Source organism: Balaenoptera borealis (genome assembly GCF_965194805.1).
Source record: "Balaenoptera borealis genome assembly, chromosome: 8".
Classification (NCBI taxonomy): domain Eukaryota; kingdom Metazoa; phylum Chordata; class Mammalia; order Artiodactyla; family Balaenopteridae; genus Balaenoptera; species Balaenoptera borealis.
In genome coordinates, this window is record NC_138865.1 from 10,232,458 (window position 1) to 10,252,454 (window position 19,997).

At 33.3% G+C, this 19,997-nt stretch overlaps 1 protein-coding gene across 6 annotated transcripts in view; it reads right to left on the minus strand.

Annotated features, from left to right (window-relative positions):
- Positions 1-8,369: 8,369 nt before the first annotated feature.
- FZD3 (frizzled class receptor 3) overlaps positions 8,370-19,997 on the minus strand; it is a 102,284-nt gene continuing 90,656 nt past the window's right edge. For all 6 annotated transcript variants that reach the window (XM_082402780.1, XM_082402784.1, XM_082402782.1 and 3 more), the window contains 2 exons: positions 16,445-16,678; positions 8,370-10,617 (listed from right to left, as the gene is read on the minus strand). In XM_082402780.1, coding sequence (XP_082258906.1) covers positions 10,404-10,617; positions 16,445-16,678 — 448 coding nt within the window. In that variant the 3' untranslated portion in view covers positions 8,370-10,403. The remainder of the gene's footprint in view (positions 10,618-16,444; positions 16,679-19,997) is intronic.

Here is a 19,997-nt window from a genome sequence, read left to right on the forward strand (position 1 = left end):
AAAAATAAAAAATAAAAATAGCAGTGTAATATGTTAAATAGAGTCTAGAAGATGAGGTAGAAAACTATACTCAGTCAGGTACTAATGACAAAATACAGAACAAATCATTTAATTTTATTACAAATTTCCAATTTATAACCAAAATATACAACCACTACATTTAAAATCAGTTTATACACTCACAGTTAAAGTGCTAAGTAAAAACATTTACAAAAACTGACATCAGTCTACTGTAAACAAAATAAATCTACAAGAGCAGAGTGCAAAGCACATCCAGCTAATGTGAAAGTACATTTCATGCTCTAATCAAGCGCACTTGTCCTATACAGAGCTCAACAGTAACTTCTCCACTCATCTGGAAAAGAATGAACGATTTTAAATACATAAAAAAGAAACATGAAGAACTAATGCCACAAAATACAAGTCTTTATTAGCATAAACAGTTTCTAACTAGATGTTTATATGATAAAGCAAGATTAAAATTTTAGAATCAATTTTAGAATCACCTCATCAACTTAATTCAGATTAGGGTTTGAAAACTAAATTGCTAAGTGCCAGCTGTTTAAGAATAATAGTTTTTGAAAATAATGAAAAAGGAATATCCTTTCTACCTTTATATCTCTTGAAAAAAAGAGAAGGTGGTGGTCATTGCTGATAACAGTAAAATGAGGAAAGACTTTTTTTTAAAACAAGAATGGACAGTGCCCATCTGTAAATTTAACATCAAGGAGCAGAGCTGGAAGACAGGCCTAGCTGAAGGTAGGGTAGACAGAGCCTGAAACACAGACAGCCTTAGAAGAGCACGGGTGAAGGATATCTAGGATGTTCCAGACACAGCCTCTGAACTGAAAAACATGAGATCAGCAAGGCCCTGACTTCATATGACGCATAAAAAAGAAATGACTAGCTCCTTTCTTCAAGGTCACTGAAAATATACAGCACTTTCAGTCATCACATGGGTTCAGGGAAAGAGGAGCAGATTCCCAAGTTAGGTCATTTAAATGATATCTCCTGTCTCAAAATAGTTCCACCAACACTAAATTATTTCCACTTTTAAAGCTTAATATTCTACTAACTGATAGTAATCTGTGCTAACAACAATGTATTTGTTTGTTTTTAAGAGAGGTGAAAGGGCTATAGTCACTAACACTTTATTCCAAACCAAGACCCCTAGATTAATACTGGAGTGCACTAAGTCAGCTCTTGTTGGCTATCTGTTACCCTTATTATTCACAAAAATATTATTTATATGAGGAGATGTAGTATGACTTTGGAACAACGCAATCTGCAACCTTTTAGAACATAGCTCTATTTAAAATTGGGGATTTCCTGTGTCGGAGCTTCTTAATTTTATATGCTTTTTTATACTCATATATTTTAATTCTTACAACCTGAAACATATGCATAAAGAAAATCTTTAAATGGCACTTTAAGGCAAATTTGTTGACTACATAACATAATAGTATTCATTATTTTAGAATGCCTATCAAGAAGATAAAATTCTATAGCTGGCAAAATTTGAGTCCATATTAGATATTGGGTGGGGAGGGGAGTTATTTTGCCTCTAAATGATATTTAGATGTATAACAATATTTCAGTAATGAAAGCTTAAAAACTACATACAGATTTAATGAAAGGCGTATGTAACTTATGTATTCCCAAAAGATATTTGCTTCAATTACTGAAGTCATTTTGATTAAACATCTTTGAAAACTGGGCAATTTAACAGCAAAACAAAGCAGAATTTTCTTGATAGACCTATGGTTATCTGTAGTTTGAGTCTTCTTCATAAAGCCTCTGGTAGGTTGATTAAAAGAGTTGAAATGGGAAGTCATTACATCTGTTCTAAAGGATCTTTGTTTGGTTGTTTCTTGAATATATATTATGAAATTGTTAACATTTGATCAACAAAACCAGCAACTTCACACAGCTCAGAATAATACTATCCAACTATGACCATGTAATATGAATCTCCTTGGGCTGATTCTCAAAAGAACAGTCCATCTATGGAAGACTTTTCTGCTGAGATGACTGTGATAACCTAATATATACAATACTGTACAACATTAAGAAAATAAGACAAAACGAAAAAAGTCTCAAAAAAAAAAAAGCTCACATTAAATAAATGTGAGCTTCAGGTATCATATATTACAGAAAGTGAAATAACTATAATAAATTGTAGACATATATACTTACATAAATAATATCCCCAATTCACTAACAGATTAAAATACAGTGAAGTTGGTATTTTCCTAATTTAAAAAGTTTAAATTAGAAGAAACAGTTTCCATAGCTCTTCCAAATAAAAATAAGACAATTTAATAGCTTTTGAGTGTCAAATGAACTTTTCTTTTTGGGACTGGGAGTGAGGGATTGTGGTGGTGCTATCTTTATCATGCCAAAGTAAATTTCTAAACTGCAGTCACTCCTTCACATATGCAATACATTTAAACTGCAATGAAAAAATAAAACTCTCGAAAACCGAATTTGGCATTTCTCAAAATAAAAGCAGAAAAGTTGTTTTAAGTTGGCATTAAAGATCTGTGAAATGGGATAATTTTCGAGAAATTAACTTTTTAAAAAGATGAATGATAAAGAATTCAGATTTACTATGATAATTCACAAGCTAAGGTAAAAATAGCACCTGATGACAAGAATTTCCAGACTAATATTTTCAAATCAGAGTCCTTTTCATGATTTAAAAAAATAATTTTAAGTTCACATATAAAGAAAACACAATATTTTCAAGTACATAAACACCTCAGCTCAGTGTAAAGAACTACTGTGTTGATCTTGTCTCAGATATATAGAATTATTTCATATTAAATCTTTCTGCCAACAAGAGTAGTTCAAAGAAAAATTATCTGAGGCAGGACTAAGGGAGGGAGACAGGGAAGACATAAACTTCCTTTTCAAGACTGGGCGAGGGGATAAGTAGGTAGAGAAATAGAAAAATAGTGGATGTTTAAATATAAATTAAATCACCCTAGGATTATCTGTTTTATCTTATAGAATATCCCATTATCAAAACCCAGAAAATACTCAATGAAATGTTTAGACCTCAGACTCAAGCTTAACAAATGTAATATCAAAACATGCAGAGACAGAGAACTGAAAATAAAGTTGTTGTTTTTAACAGGCAGTTAAAATAACATTGTAATACAGGCATGTCTGAATGAGAGAAGCTGGGCGTCTAATTTAATTTCTGGAAGTCAGGAGAGTTGTCTGATCCAGTGAACTGACCAAAGACAAGGAATCAAGTACAGCCAAAGAAATCACACCAGAAACCAGTACACCTTCCTATATCAACTTTCCATTATTCTTCTCTACCCATCAGACACCAAACCCAATACCTAGACTGTAAATCTATAGACCAAGGGTTCAAGAGATTGATATGAGCTAATGAAGACAATTAGAAGAAAGACAATGATCTTTAAAAGTAACAGGAACCTCCTTGGCCTGGTTCTCAGAGAATGTAATTAAATCTACAAGAGAACTCTGATGAGAGATGGAACTAATGGAATCTCCACATTTTATTACAGAAGGAGGCTTTAGAGAAACATCTTCTGCAGAGCCAGAAAAAAATAAAAAATAACATACCACATTTATCTCTAACAATATTTTAAAGCAGGACATTCACTTGCCCATGGCAATCTTGCAACTATATTTATGCAATGAAATCTAAGAATACAGCTTAAGAATAATTATTGAACAGAAAAATTTCAATCCATTCCTCTTAAATTCCTTTTACATTTTATAATCATTTTAATGTCAGTAAAACCTAATAGCTTTTTAATTAGCTATATGGGCCAGTGTTATCACTGCTTTGTTTACTAATTTTACCTTGAATATATTTTATTAAAAGTTTAGCCTAAATAGCTACATTCATATTTAAGAGAACAAAGATCACAGAATTTTACATGTTATTTTTTTCCCAACGTCAATTTTAAGGTGCTTATGCTGGTTCTTTTTATTTTTATTTTTTATTTTTTTTTATGCTGGTTCTTTAGGAGACTGTTCCCTTGGGAGAAAAAAAAGGTCATGTCAATTATTTGTAACCTTTCTTTTACTTTTATTATCTGTAATATAATTTTCCTCCTTTAAAATTACTTAAAAGCAGGAATTCCCTGGAGGTCCAGTGGTTAGGACTTGGCGCTTTCACTGCCATGGCCCGGGTTCAATCCCTGATCGGGGAACTAAGATCCCACAAGCCGCACAGTGTGGCCGAAAAACATAAAATAAAATAAAATTACTTAGAATCATGAATGGGAAACAAAATTAGCAACATATCTGAATCCTATTAATTTGAGTATAACTTGCATTAACAGTACAGGCTGATCTTGTAAATATAGTTCATGGGAAGAATAACAAGAATAAAAGTAAGCCTAGATAATGATTATAAAATAGTCAAGGGATAACCAAATCAGAGACAGGTGGAATCTGAGACACTACCTGATCTAATCCCCTTGTTCCTTTCATTTACAGATGAGAAAACTGAGGTCCCAAGAGGTAAAATTCCAAAGTTACACAGCTCATTGAAAACAGAGGCAACACTAGAAATCAGGTCTTCTGACACAAAGTTTCGTGGTATTTAAAAATAACATAATGCATTTTTACTAAGCATTAAAAAAATCTGCCAATTTAGAAAAAAGAAATTATTAAGCTCTAAAGTTTTTTCTTTTATGTCAGTAAGCATGTCAACACAGGTAAAGAAATACTTGCAAGTTAGCAATACAAACAAGCTGACTTATATAACAAAAACCCCAGGGCAATAATAATAATAATAACAACAACAATAATAATAATGTTGTAGTTCACCCTACTTCAGGAACTATGATAAAATAACAAGCTTGAAAAATATCACTGTCTTATAAATACTAATGTTACTAGTGAATGGTAATTACCAAAATAATGGAACACAATTTTCAAAACCCGAATTACTACAAGGTAAAAAACTTGTTTCTCTTGATTGGGGAAAACTGGTGACAGTGGCCAATAACATGAGAAAAAAATTATGAACAATGCTATCATACCAATGAAAATGTCCAAGAAAGGACATAATAGATTTTCTGAGAAAAGTGATTATTAAAAAAAAATACCCTGAAGGAAACCAACCTTCAATACATTTAAATAGACTGAACGACTCTCACTTACAGGAATAATGTTGTACTAGTATGGGATTTGACTAAACTATAAGTGAAAATTTACCTTCTTTTATCTTTATGGCAACAAAATTTTTACTTTCTAATTAGAGGTCACAGAATAAGAAAGATGCTTAATAACTTATTATATTAAATCTTTATGAATCAACCAAATAGGAATGTCTCCAAAGATGGCTGGTCTTGGATAGACCTTAACATTTTCTTTCTCAGAATACTTTGGATCCTGAGAGAAAATTATAATCCTATATCAATTTGGCTATTAAAGAAATATAGAATTTACATTAGAAAAAAACCCAGGAGACTAATTATAGTCAGATGGAAGGTAAAGGTTGCTTAGTCTTCCTACTCCTTTCTCAAAACTCATATAATTGGAACAAAAAAGAAGGGAAGAGAATTAAAATATTAAAAGATGTCAACATAATTTTTTCATATAAAATAGATAAAAATGATATAAGAATAATGTATAAAATCATACAGCTACCAAGAAACATAGCTGAATTAAATATAAACACTTTTTCTTATTTTAATCAGTTGTAAAAAAGGCATAAAAGAAGTTTAAAAGAATCATGAGTTCCTTTGTAAATCTAGTTTCTATAAAAATGCTCTTTTGTGTGCTTATGTGTGGAAAAGAATGGAAAAATCCTTACTTTATGCAGGTTTAAAAATTATATATGCAAATATACAAACAAGATAATATTATCACTTAAAATGTAAAGTTTTGCTACGATGAAAACCAACAAGTTACAGTAATCACATTTTAAAAATTGTTCTTAATTGGAAAGAACTGGGCACATGAAAGTCCTCAAAGAAAGAAAAATAAGGCTTACACTTCTCTTTATATTTTTCTTATAAATTTCATTGAAACCAAGCTAATGTAGTTATATCATTCTGTATCAAAGAAAACATATAATGGAGATCCCCAAATTTCTGATGAAAGTGACCTACAAATTCAGCTATATAAAATTTGAAAGCATATTCTGGTATAACATATAATAAAGAACCAATACAATCTAAGGGCATAGCCACTCTTGAAAAAGAACCTAATTTTTAAAGGATTAATTGGATTGCTGATTTAAAGGTTATACCAAATGAATACTGGTCTAATTGCCTATTCTGTTGTTACTGCTAAATACCACTGAAGACCATTATCCTTGCTTTCTGTAACCCCAAAATTCTAACAAAAACAAATACTATCAGCAGGGGAACTTACAGGTTAAAGATTACTATAATTCCTGTTATCTCATTTGATCCTCACAATGTCCAGTGAGGTAAGTTTCGGGGCCCCAAATTACCTTATCCTTATTTTACATCAAAGAAATTGAGACCAAGAGAAATTAAATGAGCTGTCTAGTTTACATCATAATTATGGGTCTTTTGATTCCAAGTATGATAATATGTAAATATACCTTTGGCATGTCAAAAGCAATATAAATATCATCACAGCGAAACTTTGGTATATTAATGTTTTCTAAGCTCAAGCCAATGATCCACTATTTTATCAAAAAATTTTAAGTAGTTCCTTTTATTTCATGGGGATATAGCCTAAACCAACACAGTTACAACTTCAGTTATTGCCAACTATTATCACAAAGAAACTAATGAGGTAGGTTAAAATGTAGTAAATTTTTCTAATTTGAAGAGATTCTTAGAATTTTCATAAATCTGCTCTAAGAAACAGCTTTTAGAAAATCATCATTAATCAAGGTTTACTTGAATATTCATTTACCCAACTACTACACAAAGATCTAACTTCACATAAAACCAACAAGAACCTAAATACTTACTTCTAAGAATTGCTCATCACCTTTTAAAATTAATATAAAGTGTTGGTACAAGTTTGTATATATATTTCTTTAATTAAAATAGTAATATGGACTGTTACTCTAGGAGAAGTACACTTTATTTGGTGCAATTCACATATTACTAATTGCTGCATATTATTCTGGTAAAGCAGAGACTTCATTTCACTTAGTTTAAATTTAGACTCTTCAAATTTCTTTGAAGTGAGACTTCACTGCTGGAGTGAAAGTGAGTTGCATAACATGAGTTATTCATTCATTTAAATATTTATTGAAAACCTACTATGTACTATGCCCTTTGCTAGTTGTTGAGTTATTAATCAATTGTTCTTTGAAACTAGCTACTGTTTCGAGCTTAATATTGTCTTGAATTGTTTGCTTTAATCACTGAAAAAATTCAATACAATATTGCTGAAATCAGAGTACTTCTCAAAAACCTTTCAGTTGTATATTAACATTTTAGAGAGAACTATTATTTTCTCAGTTGTCAACTGAACAAATAAAATACTAAACATTATCATATGCCAATCACAACACAAATTAAACATATGGTAAGAAAGCTGTCCAGACTTGCTCATGTTGGTTTAAGCTAGTTGAGACTTGAAATTGTTCTGCTACAGTTCTTCAACTGTTTCTTTAAAGAAAAAAATCTTAATTTGGAGCACTAGTTTGATAAATAACACAACCCAAATGAAATACGGTTATTTAAAACAATAGATTAACAATATTAAGTAAATTTTGTGGAGCAAAACTAAGATACTGAAAGTAACTGAAAGGCCAATATAGCCTTTACAAATACATCAATAGTTTAGTAGAGAAGATACAAATGAATATATAAAAATCAGGAAGCACAAAGTTAAGATTTTCATAATGATGTTCACTTAACTGTCTATACTTGGCCCACAAAGAAATCAATTAACATTTTGGCAATTGATAATATAATGTAGATGGCGATGGATGACAACATCTTTGAGCTGAAACTGGTACCTTCTATATTAACTTCTTATTTTTCTGTCTGAATGTTTGTTTTGGTCTCTCATGCTGTTCTCAGGGGAAATCCTCAGACAAAAGCCTCAAGAATTACTGATTTATTTATAAATGAGTTGTTATAAGTTTGGCTTTCAGAGTAAAGGTTTACTAACTGTCAGATGTGAGGGAATTCAGACTCGACTTGTCTTGAGTATTAATTCCAGTTTCAAGGGAAAAGACAATGAAGATGGAGGAAAAAGTAAAGCATTTGAGCCAAATGTTCAACTATATCTTAAGAAGAATTAATAATAAATATTAAGAAATACATACTTTGAAAGAAAAAACATGATACACAAATTATTATTATCAGAAAACTGACTTCTGTGCCTGATGAAAGCTTCTGTCAACACCTAATTTCTTGGTACTTTTTGTTTTAAAGAAGGAGAGGAAAAAGTACACATGAATTAAACACGTGTCAAGGAATGTACTATAGTAGCCCTCAAACAAATCTCTTAAATCCTCAATAATCTTAATCCCTTATAGTTCATAACAATTTAAAATTTTCAAAGAGCTTTCATATGATTTTCCATCTGATACCTATTTGACAACTTTGTGAGGTAGGTATTTATCTTCTGTCTTCATTTACAAACAAGGGAACTGAGGCTCAGAGAAATTGACCTGTTAAAGGTCAAAAGTTAGCATATGGCAAAGCCAGGCCTCTTTAGAGTCTAGAATATTTTTTGAAGTGTGATTCTTGGATACTAGCATAACAATCACCTGCGCTATTTTGTTTTACAACTACAGATTTTAAAGGCCTACCATCACCTTTGACTTAATGAGTAAGAATCCTTAGAAGTGGGGTCCAGAATTCCAGTTGTATATCAGGTAATGATATAAAAGCATAACACTGAATCCAGCTAGATTTTCACGTGATACAACATGATGCCATCACATCATCATCAGGGGCAAGTCAGCTTAAAACACCTTGCAGCCAGGTTGCAGATTAGAACCTGGAAAGCTTTTTAAAAAACTACCAGTTCTCATCTGAATGAGAGGAAGGTGTCGGGTATCAGAGGTTATCAAGTGATTCTTATCTGTAGTCAGGGTTGAGGATCCCTTGTTTAAATATACTTTTCTATAAAACACATCCAGCATTTTCCAGAATTTTTCTTTCCTTTCCGATCAATTTCATGCCTAATAAAGTTCACAGTCTTTATTATAAATTATTTAAATTTTACAAGACAAAATGTCAAACATTTTTGAGTTGATATTTTTAAGATTAAAAGATACTTCACAGCAGGACTAATCATGCTCCATTTAGCTACAATGATTTTCAAATACCCCGAATTAATCACCTCTTTGGACTTAGGTTATATATATTTCAGCTATAAACAAGAATGATCCAGAATGTGAAAATAAGGGTGTGGGGCAAAAGCTGTAGCCTATTGGCTACTGGGCAATGCAAGTGCAGACAATCAACTCACTGATAGGAGGGGCCTGGATACCAAGATCTGGTGGCTTTGGTAAGATCACATCTCACTGTAGAAAAATACAACAACAAATACAGGGGAAACATTTTGCCATTTTGTAATTACGGTTACCACAAAAATCCTTATAATGTGTGATGCTTATTCTATTACATGCTTTCACAGAACATATCTGAACATGAAGTTCTCTATGAATCAATACTACTACATGGGAAAACATGGCTACAAAGTAAAAATTTTCCATCATGCATATGGATAAGTTATAAAAACACAGCCAGTAAAAGTAATATTTACAAAAGTAATAAAAACAGTACAATTACTGGGAAAAATGCCCATCTCCGCTTTTACTCCGTCGCTAATCCTGCTCCTGTATTTCTCTGAATAAAGATTATTTTGATAGAATTTCAAAAGAGCCTTCAATAGACTAATCAGATTCTTCTGTTGATTTTATATTCTATTAGCTAAAATACCCTTGCTGATTTATTAAATTCTCCTACAGTTTAAAAACACAGTTCTTTTTCACTTAGTGGAAAGGAAACTACAAAGTCCTACTATTCATCTGAGAAATAAACCTTGCATAGAAAATTTCTTTAATTCTGAAATTTTGTTTTATTAACAGAACTACCAGAATGTTATCTCACAACTAGTTGATATTATATGAAAGTTCACTATAAAGCAGTCACCACACATTTAGGATTTTTCTAAATATAAAACAAGCGGGTTTATAAAAATGCTTACCAGACAAATAATTATTTCTTCATAACCTAGAAATAAGAATTATTTATGCGATGATATAATTCTTAGCATTTTGGATGCCTTGATGTTCCAAGTTTGTTGCAATATAAAAAGCGAAAATTTACTTTTCAATGGACACAATCTGCACCTGACTGAAAGCATCATAACAGTGAGTTATGGCAATCAGTCATGCAAAGGCAAAGAAGAAAATCTGCTTTTCAAACAACACAAGTTTTCCATCTTAGGACAATTTAAGCACTGGTTCCATCTTCTTCAATAACCCGATTCATGCTGGTACCATGTGTGATGTGAGTCATAGGATTATTACTGAGATCTCTGATGCTGCTATGTCGTGACTGTTCATTGAGCCGATGAGAACTACTGTGCCTGGAGTGATCCGTGAGTCGTGACATGCTGCCATGAGGTAGTCTCTCCTCCATTCCTCTGTAACTGCAGGGAGTGTACCTAATATAGGAGAGTTTATTTTGAAGTAGGTCACAGAACACACTAGAAAATAACACTAAAAATTTTCATGAAAATACCTCATCAAGTTAAATAATTAGGAAACTAACAAGTGAAAAAGTAACAACCAACTTTTGATGATTTACACTCTTGAATTATTCAAGTGGCCAAACAGAAGCAAGAGAAAATCTACTAATTAGGCTCAGAATTAAGGTATGCTTTGCAAAAGGACAGAAGCTGAAGTTAAGCAGAGCTGACTGATCTGGAGCTATGCTAAGTAAGGATACTTTTCTCATTCAAATAAGTTTTGGGTTATGAGGTGGGTTCCAGGAGAGGAAGAACAGCAATAGAAGAAATATGGCATTGTCTCAGGGAGTTTAGAAGAATGGTCATAATCAGTAGGACAGCAAACTCCAATTTTACTAAAAGAGTAGCATTGGAAAAGCAAGCAAATGAAATTAGAGGAGAAATTACCGTGACCTTAAAAAAAAAAAAAAAAAGTGAGGGAATTGGCAAGCAATGATGACAGCTAAGTGCCGACAGCTTCTTTCCAGAGAGCCCAGCTAACAGCTGAAATTAACTACCTGTAAATGGTCTTAATTACTTTTCATTAGGGCTTCAGGCTGTGAGAATGCTATTTTGTAAAAGCTACATCAACTTAAATACACAAGTAACAAACGCCTAACACTTTGTAACCCATATTCCTGCAAAAGCAAATTCTCTCCTTATCCCTAGCCCAAGACACAGCTTTTGAATATGTCAACTGCGCTACATTGCTTATTGCAGGCTGTCTTCTCTGTCATTCTACTTACCTTGAAAGGCAGCAGTGGGAGCTGTTAAATTTTCTTTTGTTGCAATTCTGACTCACTGAGCCCCCATCAGAGGTAAGAAAACTAACATTCAAACATACTATACATTTTTTGTAAAGAATATTTAATTTAGAATAACAAAGATCAAAGAAAACAACTGAAAATAATTTATAATTTTAATTAATACATTAAATTTTAAGTAGTATTTCTAAAAATAAAAAGGTAGCAGGCCATTCCTTTTTCAAATAGTCATCAAAACTAATCACAAGCAGCTGAAGACCTACTGGCTGTCAAAAGCATTATCATTTCCCTCATTTAATGATTATAACAAATTTCATGACTCAATATGAATCATTTGTAAAATTTAAAGATTTTAAAGATTATTCATATACTACTGAGGTGATCTAGTATTATAGCAGTGCTTGTCAAATAATGTTTTCATTAGATCACAGAGTTTAAAAATTAAGTCCTTTAAAATTATAAAAGAAAGCACGTCTTTTTTCCCAGTTTGCATAAAGCAAAAAAGAACATTTAAGAATAAAAAGCTACATTTAAAATATTTTTTAAATTCCTCATGTTAACAGAATGGATAAAAGAGCATTTAATTCTTATTTATTAAAAGAATTCACATTCAGAACACAAAGGTTTTAACTTTGGTTTGCAAGTTTTGGTAAAATAATTACAATGTTTGCAAATGAAAATATTTCATAATAAGCCTGTTATTCTAGTTAATTATTTTACATAATAATCATTGCCCTAAACTGAGTGAAAGATTTCTCCAAATATGATTTGCCAGCCAATTTGGAGACCTTTCACCTCTCAATGACTTCATAAGTATCTATTTCAAACAAATATGGCAAATGAAAAAGAGCAAAATATGATGCAGTGTTCTAGGAATGATATCAAGGTAATTAAAAATATGAATTGAGTATTGTCTAAAATGAAATCTGTCTTTGAGTTTAATTTAATGAATAAGACTAAAAGAATACTTTTTTTCATAGAAAAAATTGAGTTCTTATGTCTAATTATTTAAGTGAAATATATGGCTATCCACAAAATTCTAGAATATGAACCACCTGCCCATGGATAATTAGGACTCAACTACATAGTAAAATGTCACCTACTTACCAAACTAACCACTCTTTTTCAAACCTCCCCCTACCTACTCATCCACTTCCTTTTTTATATCCTCTCATCTAACTACCAATTACTTATTCTTTGAAGTTGACATACATGTGAAGGTATATTTACCCAAGTCTATTTTCTTTTACGTAGCACTGAGATCAGTAATTATCCATCAAGGAGTCTGGACTAGAGTGAGTACTGAGAAGCAGGAATGTGTGTATACGTGTGATCTCATAGCCAAGATACCACGAAATGATGAGAAAACCATGGCCAAAATATAGTGTTCACGTGTAAACTTAAAAACTGATGCCGAAAGAAATCGCCATGAGATGGCATGCCCATATTATTTCTAAAGTTGTTTGATAGATTTATTTGTCTCCTAATATGCACCGGGCTAGATACTGTGGGGGAATATACAAATGTCTGTCACCAAGTTCACATCCTCCAGAAACTGCAAACTTAGCCAAGGAAAAACAACTGTATTGAAAATAGGTCACACTGAAAGAATGATTAAAAAGCAATTAAGTAACTGCCATGGATATGGGAATCAAGCAGGCCTTAAAGGATGAGTATGATTTTAATTAATCAGAGATAAGAAAGGCCATTACAGGAGGTCATAGTCTATCCCCTAGTTTCCATGACACTATACTTTCATAGATTCCTTCATGTCTATAAGCACTTTCTCTGAATCACATGCTAGGTTATTCTTATTGTATTATTATTACTTTTTTTTAAAAGGCACTTTATTTTTTTTTTAATTTTTAAAATTTTTGGCTGCATTTGGTCTTCGCTGCTACGCACAGGCTTTCTCTAGTTGTGGTGAGCGGGGGCTACTCTTCGTTGCGGTGTGCAGGCTTCTCATTGCAGTGGCTTCTCTTGTTGCGGAGCACAGGCTCTAGGCACATGGGTTTCAGGAGTTGCAGCACGCAAGCTCAGAAGTTGTGGCTCGCAGGCTCTAGAGCGCAGGCTCAGTAGTTGTGGTGCATGGGCTTAGTTGCTCTGTGGCATGTGGGATCTTTCAGGACCAGGGATCGAACCCGTGTCCCCTGCATTGGCAGGCGGATTCTTAACCAGTGTGCCACCAGGGAAGTCCCTCTTATTGTATTATTATCATTACTGTATTTACCAAGGTCTTGTTCTTGGTCTGTTCTTTTTTTTTTATTAAGATTCAAGGAATTCTATCTCACAATTTTAATTACCAACTACCTTATATTAAAGATTATAAACTTTCTTATCTAAACTCCCATTCCATTCAGATTACTGACGCTGAAATCCCCCTATATTTAATTGCCTTCAGAAATTCTCTACTCAATATGAACTTATCTTGTATTACCATTCATCACCCTACTTATCTCCTCTGAGATGTTTTCATGGGCCAATCTGATCTTCCCCTTTTCTGAAGTTCTATAACATTGATCATCTCTAATACTCACTGTTTTAATTATATGCTGTCTTGCACTGTTTTTTAGTGGTTCTTATGTATATGTCCTATCTTTCTCATAAGGTTATATTCTCCTAGAGCGCAGAAATTATACTTTAGCTTTCTTCTATATATCTCTTTATACACAGAATGCCACATGCATAAGAGCTGTATTCTAAGTGTTCATTCCTTATTGAAAAGGATGAGGCTAATAATGTCAAACATCACATAATGCTGAGAGTCAGTTCAAGGAGGGTGGTGTTGACAAAACATACTCTGAAAGATTCTCTGATTTCCTCCCTCTTTATGAGTGTCTTAAGTTAAGACCTCTAAATTACTCTAGATACTTCCCAACTGGGCTTACTTACAATCTCCTCTCCTATGCTGTTGTCAAAGTGATCTTCCTAAAATACAAATCTGATTTTATCACCCCAATGCTCAAAGTCTTCTAATAGTTTCTCATTGCTGTAAGGGAAAAAAACCCCAAACTTCCCAGCATGTTTCATCTCCTACAGTTGCCCTGGTACTTAACTGCCTAAGTTTGTCCTCCTTCCCTCCTCATATGCTGTTTCCTTGTCTGAAATTTCCAACTGCCTCCTCTGAATCCTATTCAAATTAAAGTGCTATCCTGTTTGTGAACAAGACTTTCCATGGTGACTTAAATGGTTTTCTTCTCTGGAATCCGAAAGCACCTTGTACATGATTTTATCATACCCATTAAAGTATATTATAACTGACTGTTTACTCTTCTGTCTTCCATCTCTGTGTCCCTAGCACTTAGAAGAATGCTTTTTATTTAGGAGTGCTGAATGGAAGGAAAAGGCAGGAAAGAGAAGATCTCTGAATGTGATTAAAAAACAGGTCATTAGTGATGTTAGAAGTGGGCAAGAAGGTGAAAAAGACTAGAAATACAAGGAATGAAGGATGCAATTGGCAGAACGGAAATATTCAGAATATTCATTTCAAAAATCTGGCAAGGAAAAGAAAAAGAAATGGATAAAGATAGAAAATATATGATAGTCAAAGAAAGGCTGCTCCTTTTTAAAACATAGGGTAGCTGACCAAGTTAGAAGGTGAAAGAAAGCAAGTTGAGAGGACAAACCAGAAGGACTAAAAAGACAGTAAGTATAGGAATCATATCCTATACTAGGAGGACAGGGAACACTGAGAGAAAGGCTGGAATGAGACTGGAAGGATACAGGACAGCTGTAGAAACAGAGATGTTTCAAAGTGAACAAAGAATTTCAGGCATTATAATTTTCATTCTTTCAGTTTCCCAAACTAGAAATCTTAAAAAAAAAAATCTTTGGCACATTCCTTCTCCCCAATTGCTTTTAGTCCATCTCCAATTCCTATCACTTCATTTCTTCTTTTTAAATATCCTTCAGATCAGCTCTTCCTCTCTTGCCACTGCCACTGTTCTTCCATAAGCCTTCATCATCTCTCAGCTGAATTAATGCAAAGCTCCTAAGAAGTTTCTAATTCTAGTGTCTCCACCATCAAATTTAACAGGAAAGCATATCCAGCCCACTCTCAAACATTCCCTGTGAAGCTTTTTCCCATCCCCTTCCCCACCAGAATTAATCACCCCCTCGTCCAAGCTACTAAACAGGGGTTGGCCAACTATGGTCTGCCAGTCAAATGAGGCCCCTTGCTATTTTTGTAAATAGTTTTACTGGAACACAGCCATTCCCATTTTGACTACATATTGTCCATGGCTGCTTTCATGTTACAACAGCAGAAATGGATAGTTGCCAACAAAGACCATATGACCCACAAAGACTAAAGTTATTTATTACGTGGCTCTTTATAGAAAAAGTTTGCCAACCTCTGGACTATACCATTATATTTGCATTTTACTTTAATTATTAACTTATAATAATGATAATAAAAGTTGATATCAGGCACTTACTGAGAAGGGCACTGTTCCAAACAATTAGGTACATTATCTCATTTATTTTTTACAACATTGCTAAAGGGGCAAATATTATTACTATTTCCATTTTACAGATGAGGAAACTGAGGCTTATCATTCCAGACTCCATGCTTTTAACCACAACACGAGTAATGACTACACTATCTTTCTTGAGCTTATTAAGAACAAAGATCATGCCTAAATCATCTTTGAATTCCCAGAGCCTAGCACAATGCCTGACATGGTAGGTATCCCATAACTGTCTGCCAAATTGATCTTACTAAAATAACCATTTTTACCCTGCCTTCTCCCTGATCAGTAATACCCGTCAATGACTCCATATTGCTTGCTGCATCGAGTCTGAACTCTAAACTCCTCTGACTGGCATTAAGTCTGACCATAAGCTGGGACAACTGTACCTAGGAAAGTTCAAAAATGTTAATAATGATCAACTTCTTTTTCAGAATTGGCTACTCTTCCAATAGTAGTAGTCACATTGGCTACTCGCCATGTGACTCTAATTCAGCACACAAAATAAACTAAGCTACCAATAAAACTCACCTGCCGTCACGGGATCTGTGGAGGCTGCCATGGTAGCTGCTCACTTGGCTGTGGACACTCCCTGCTTTGCTTCTCTGATCATCCACCATGGCCAGCTGAGTTGAGGAAGCATGTGTGGATGTTCCTTGAGTGGAAGTTCCTCTTGATTTTCTTATAATAGGAGTATTTGGATCCCTCAGGAGGGACTGAGCAAAATCAGGTTCCTGGAGCACCTGTCGACTCTCATTCACTATCCTAGACAACAAAATACTAAGTTTAAGATACAGACTAACAGCTCTACTTTTTTGACAAACTGATGTTATTCTTGAAATTAATTTCTTCCCAAATAATGTCTTTAGGACAGATATAAGGTAACATTGTTGACCGAAGAGAGAATATAACAAAAATCTGTGTCAGTCTGTTCCCAAAAGTGGTATGATAGAAAGAGGTTCGTATTAGAATAAGGAAATCAGGATTTTAGTTCCAACTCTGTCAATAAATATGTAACCTTAGGCAAGTCACTATCCCCTTTTCTTAATTTTCCTCATCTATAAAATGAAGATATACAATTTCATCATTTCTAAAAAGTCCCTTTCAGCTAAAGAAATTTATCATTCTCAAGGACACTGAAATATTACAAAGGTACTACTATAAAGTAGAAATACTATTTTCTTGCATGGTTTATGGAAGTAGTAGAGGCCTCATCATAGCATAGACACATTTTTTAATTTGTAAGAGCAGTTGTTTTAAGGTTACAAGTTGACTTTATGACAGAGCATTTGTCTAGTGCTGGAATAAACATGAATGATCATAACTAGAACAAAACATATGAAAAATTAATTTAAGCAAGCATACAATTAAGTCCCAGACACATTAAAGGCTTAGGAAAAAAGAATTAAGGGGATGAATTATGTCCAGAGCAAAAGTTTTTAACTGCTATGAAAGGGTTAAAAGCAGACAGATGTTCATGATGATGAACAAAGTGGTAATTAATAAAAAAGCCAATTAAATAGTTACAAAGGTCAGTGTATCAGTTTGTGTAAATAATGACTATGAGAATCATACATAAAGTTAAAATTAGACAATTTCATTTAAAAAAAACCCTCCAACATGTAAAGATTGGATCATAAATTGCAAAAGTGCATATATTCTAAGTTTTCGAATTACAAAAAGATCATTGTTGTTACTGCCGTTGTTGTTTTTAGTGCTGGGGTAGAAGGGCTGAAAGAAGACTAATATTTGTTGAGTACCTGCATTGTGACAGGTATTTTACATATACTCTCCTTTAATCTTTCTTAATAATGTTTTTATTATAGAGATTAAGTCCTAAAAAGATATTAGATGTCCATTAAGAATAAATATTGTGATCCCCATTTTATAGATGAAGAAACTGAGGTTCTAAGGGATTAAAGGACTTTCCAAAAGTCATACAACAAAACAGCAGTTGCGGGTGGGAGGGAGGGAGATGCAAGAGGGAAGAGATATGGGGACATATGTATATGTATAACTGATTCACTTTGTTATAAAGCAGAAACTTTGACACACCACTGTAAAGAAATTATACTCTAATAAAGATGTTTAAAAAAAAAAACAGCAGTTGGGGATCAAACCTAAGTTTAAATGGCTTCCAAGACAATCATAAAGTAATGATAAAACATAATGTTTACGTATATGATAAAAACAAAATGTCAAAAACTAAATAGAAAAAAGAACAACTCAAAGATAGTTAAAACAACATTTGTTCTTGTGTTATCAATGGCCCTATTCATATATACATACATCCCAAGTCACTCTGGATTGCTGAATTTGTTTTCTAAACTTATTTTTAAAAATTGGTTCAAACTGACTTCTGGTCATTCCAAAAATTTAATCCACCTTCAAATGGTGAAGGTCTGTCCCCTCATTTTACAAATAAGAAAACAGAGGTCCAGAGAAATTAAGTGCTGTCACCTAGATAATTCCAAAAGATTTCTAAAAATATTTCAATCAGTGTCAGAAATATTAGCATAAGCACAGTCTTAAATGTGGCCTCACTCAGAGGAAGAACACTAATTTGATTGGCATAATTTTAGAAGCCAGTCTTTTGACACACAGTATAACACAGGGGTTAAGAGCAGACTAGAGGCTAGAGTCAGACTGCTTGGGTGTGAATCTCAATTCTGCCATTCACTAGCTATTAAACCTTGGTTCTATGCCTCAGTTTCTTATCTGTAAAATGACGATCTCCCTCACAAGGCTGTTTAGAGGATTAAATGATTTAATAATACGTAAAATGCTTAGGACAGTGCTTGGAGTATTAAGTGTGCTCAATTAACTGGTAACCATTATTATGATTACTCTATAGTCATTTCTCAAAGGCTCAACCAGACAAATGCTAGAAATGGCTGTAGGGTGCTCACACTCTTGAAGAGTGGCACTCTAGCCCAGAGCACAGTCCCAGCTTGGAGGGTCACAATGACTTTGTTGGGTTGCGGGGTGGTCCATGGTTCCAGAAAACCAAATAGAAGGGTTCTTGGGAGTTCTAGCCAGTTTCAGAAGGATTCTGACCCAACCAGGATCCCCCAAATAACTAGGAAAATTCCCCAAAAGGGTAGCTTGGGCTTAGCTCTATCTGGAGTTTCTAGTACAACAGAATTGTTGTATTACAGAATTGTTTGTGTATGGTCCGGAGGTGACCAGGAATGTTTAATTCAAACCCTCAGAATTATGTTTTACTGTGATTAAAATATATTTTGAAATTTCAAAAAATATACAGATAAATCCCCCAAGGAAGGATGTTCCACAAAAAGCAAGGACTTGGCCTGTTTTGTATGCTACTGAATCCTTGGCATCCCAATATAGTTCAATGCACACAGTAAACATTCATTAAAGACCTTCTCAAAGGATGAATTCTTAGGAAATACATTTTTGTTGCTGAATTCATCTTTCCCCTTCTTTCCTTCTCTGCCCTATGAAACTGTATTTAAAGGGGTAATGCATTATCTGATATTACTAGCAGTAGTCTCAGATATGGTAATAAATGTACATTTTAAAACTGTGATTTTTAAAAATCTCAATCTAATCCGTGTAACAGAAGCTGCTAATTACTGGTATTTTAGAAAATACAGATCCTGCTAATGCAGTACTTTAAGTTGTATTAAAAAAGTACATTAACCCATACAAGACACAATAACATTTTAAATATAATCTTAAGAGTTTTACAGACTATCCCACCAAATCCATTTTCCATGGAACTTAGGTTAAGTAAAATCATAAGAATACAGACTCCACTAACTTAGAATTTGTGATAATTCAAATACAGTATACATATAATACTTATACTTAGTAAAAACTTTGAAGTCATTTGTTCCTTTGTGAATACTGCAGGGTCTTATTTTGTTTTGTTTTGTTTTCTTAATTATGGGGTCAAATAATTTAAGATTCCTCAAATATGCCCTGAGAAGACTGCTTTGGCAAATCTTATATTTTACCATGACACTCTAATATGCAATGTGGCCAACTATGAATTAAAATAATTTCTTTAACATATTCCATTTTATCTACTAATATCATTTTACTATTTTGGCTTTAACGT